The 3059-nt window shown below is 55.0% G+C and overlaps 1 protein-coding gene across 1 annotated transcript; it reads left to right on the top strand.

Annotated features, from left to right (window-relative positions):
* The first annotated feature begins 503 nt into the window (after positions 1-503).
* On the top strand, positions 504-2759 carry CtBP (C-terminal binding protein). Its single transcript, XM_018639604.1, has 3 exons — positions 504-1308; positions 2029-2160; positions 2380-2759. The coding sequence occupies exons 1-3, from the start codon at positions 507-509 to the stop codon at positions 2757-2759; spliced, it is 1314 nt and encodes a 437-aa protein (XP_018495120.1). The 5' UTR covers positions 504-506.
* The last annotated feature ends 300 nt before the right edge of the window (positions 2760-3059 follow it).

Genomic DNA, 3059 nt, shown 5'->3' with positions numbered 1-3059 from the left:
GGTTTTCGAGGAGTCGAGGAGCGTCCCGAGCTACGGAAGCACGCGAGAGCCTCAGTATACCTGGGCTCTTCTCTGCTCTGACCTCTTCAGAGGTCGCATCGTGAAGGGAAACTCAGAATTCGTTGGACCCTCTCGCGCTCACAGACGGTAATTAATTTGAATATTCTCTCTTGCAGGCAGTGATGGACTCGGTTCGAGATTTCCGGCTCCAAACAACTCACAGGTGAAAGCTGGAACGCGTCGTCGTCCTCGTTGTCGTCTGTAGTTTTCGTCATTGCTGGAGTAGCGGAGCTGCGACAGCAATCTCTCCCTCGAGATTTCCGAACCGATCCGAAAGGCTGGAGTGACATCTGACAGGGAGCGAGTCACCGGTCGGCTAGTCAGTGAGTCGTAGTCGTCGTCGTCGTCGTCGTGGTCAGGATACGCCACTCAGCCCGCTGGCTTCGCCTCCAGCACCTAGCGCTCTCCCGTGGGGAGCCGCTGCCCCTCCTGGCCTCCTTCCGCCTATGGACAAGAAGAAGAATCCTTTAAAGAGGCCCCGTGTTGATCAAGCACCCGTTTTGTCACAATCTGTTCCTCGTCCGCTCTCCAACGGTCCAGGAGCTATGCATGCCCGACCGCTCGTCGCTCTTCTCGATGGCCGAGACTGCTCGGTCGAGATGCCCATTCTCAAAGATGTCGCAACGGTAGCGTTTTGCGACGCTCAAAGCACTCAGGAAATCCACGAAAAAGTCCTCAACGAAGCCGTCGGCGCCCTCATGTGGCACACGATCACGCTGACGAAAGAGGATCTCGAGAAGTTCAAGACGTTGAAGATCATCGTCCGCATTGGCTCCGGGATCGATAACGTCGACTACAAAGCGGCCGGTGAGCTCGGCATCGCCGTATGTAACGTGCCCGGCTACGGTGTCGAAGAAGTGGCCGACTCGACGATGTGCCACATACTCAACCTCTATCGGAGGACCTTCTGGTTGGCCAACATGGTGCGGGAGGGCAAGAAGTTCCAGGGTCCCGAGCAGGTTCGAGAAGCTGCTCACGGCTGCGCACGGATCCGCGGCGACACTCTCGGAATCGTCGGTCTGGGTCGGGTCGGGACCGCGGTAGCGCTCCGCGCGAAAGCGTTCGGCTTCACGGTCATTTTCTACGACCCGTACAAACCGGACGGCGAGGACAAGAGCCTCGGCCTGACTCGCATGTACACACTACAGGAACTGCTGTTCCAGAGTGACTGCGTCTCTCTTCATTGCACACTCAACGAACACAATCATCATCTCATCAACGACTACACCATCAAACAGATGAGACCCGGTAAGTTCGTCTCGAAAGGCGTAGAACTCCGAGCTCCACGGTGCCCGAGTCCATCCATTGTCGTAGCGGCGGTGTTCTCTCATTTCGTGTATCACACAACTCGACCAGAGAAGTTGCAGCTAGGAGTTTCACAGCGCCCCGGGGCTCGGAAGCCCCCCGTCCCAGGGGGGGGAAGGGGAAGGGGGACAAGAAACAGAAAGATTCCCCCGTGTAAGGGGCTCGACGGGGAGGAGGGCAACCTGAGCAGCTTGAACTCGGGGAAGGACTAGTGCGGTCGAATGAAAGAGTTTGCAGCGATGCAACAATTCTTTGCGATTTGCTCTCCCCCGAAGTTGGAGCGCGACCCACGCAGCACTACAGCAGACGGGGTACCTCTGCGAGCGTCGCATCCGTTATCGACACTATGTAGATATTCGCGCATTTAGATTCACGAATCCTCAATCGGCAGCAGATGCACTGCGGAGTTGTAGATGATGGAGGAGCGAGCAAAAGACTTATTCCTCTCGAGTAGCAAGAGGTCACAATGAATATTTCGAGTTGGTCTACCATTTCGCCGAATCCAAAGTTCCGCATTCTATTCTCAGCCGCGGCCCTACAATTTATAGTTCGTGGAATTATGGTTGCTTCGTGAAGAATCTCGCGGTCGAAAGAGACCGATCTTAAGCCCCCTTGGACCTCTCATCTGGGAAGCGAAATCAAATTCCTTTCTCGAATTTCCAGGCGCTTTCTTGGTGAACACAGCCAGAGGCGGCCTCGTCGATGAGACCGCGCTCGGAGCCGCTTTGAAAGAAGGACGAATTCGTGCGGCGGCCCTCGACGTCCACGAGAACGAGCCTTTTAACGCTATGTCAGGTCAGAATCTTCGCTTGCGTGCTGGATAGCTACTCATTCACTCGCAATCGTTTTAGAAAAATCATTTCCATGGGCGATATCGTGTACCTGCTCATCTGAGATCACGGGAGCGAGTTCCCCTCTAGACTCGTCTGTCGAGTTAATCCCTCCGACCCGGAGTCAATCATATTGCCATTCCGCTCATCTTTGTTCTCTCTCTTCCCCGGGTCACACCCACAGGTTCATCTTCTACGGGACCTCTCAAGGACGCACCAAACCTGATCTGCACGCCACACGCCGCTTGGTACTCGGATGCGTCATGCAGTGAATTGCGTGAAATGGCGGCCACCGAGATCAGACGTGCGATCGTCGGTCGAATTCCTGACTCACTGCGCAACTGTGTCAACAAGGAGTACTTCCCGCAGTCGGGAGGCCCCGGAGGCCCCCCACCGACTTACGAGCCCCCAACAGGCCTCAACGGCATGTCGCCTGCGACTCCACCTGCGGTCGCGTCCGCGGGTCCCCCGTCGGGCGTCGCTCCAAATTTGCTGCTCATACAAGCAGCTGTCGCCCAAGCTCAACAAGCGGCCGGTAGTACTACACCCAACAACTGCATGTAAACTCCAGAAAAAAATTAAGACAAAAGTTCCGCAGCCTCGCCGAGGACGCGGATGAACTATCTTTTTTCGAGTCGAAGAATTCTAGAGACCAACACTCATAATACAATGAAGGGATACGATTCATGAAGGAAGGACGGATCGACGTTGAGTAAGATGAAATGAAATCATTGTAGACACTTTGACAACACAACATTACGCCGGAATCACACATCGGCAGGACGAGAGGAAAACTCACACAACGACGGGAACACGAAAACACACACGAGAACACGGAGCATAGGAATACGTCGGTATCGCGTC

This window comes from Galendromus occidentalis, unplaced genomic scaffold, assembly GCF_000255335.2.
Source record: "Galendromus occidentalis unplaced genomic scaffold, Mocc_1.1 scf7180000077448, whole genome shotgun sequence".
NCBI lineage: Eukaryota > Metazoa > Arthropoda > Arachnida > Mesostigmata > Phytoseiidae > Galendromus > Galendromus occidentalis.
This window is presented reverse-complemented; position numbering and strand designations above follow the sequence as displayed.

Excerpts from the sequence above, each read along its gene's own strand:
- CtBP (XM_018639604.1), top strand. The coding sequence starts at position 507 with ATGGACAAGAAGAAGAATCCTTTAAAGAGGCCCCGTGTTGATCAAGCA. Across the intron at positions 1,309-2,028 it reads CATCAAACAGATGAGACCCG|GCGCTTTCTTGGTGAACACA; the intron begins GTAAGTTCGTCT and ends TCGAATTTCCAG. Across the intron at positions 2,161-2,379 it reads GCCTTTTAACGCTATGTCAG|GTTCATCTTCTACGGGACCT; the intron begins GTCAGAATCTTC and ends TCACACCCACAG.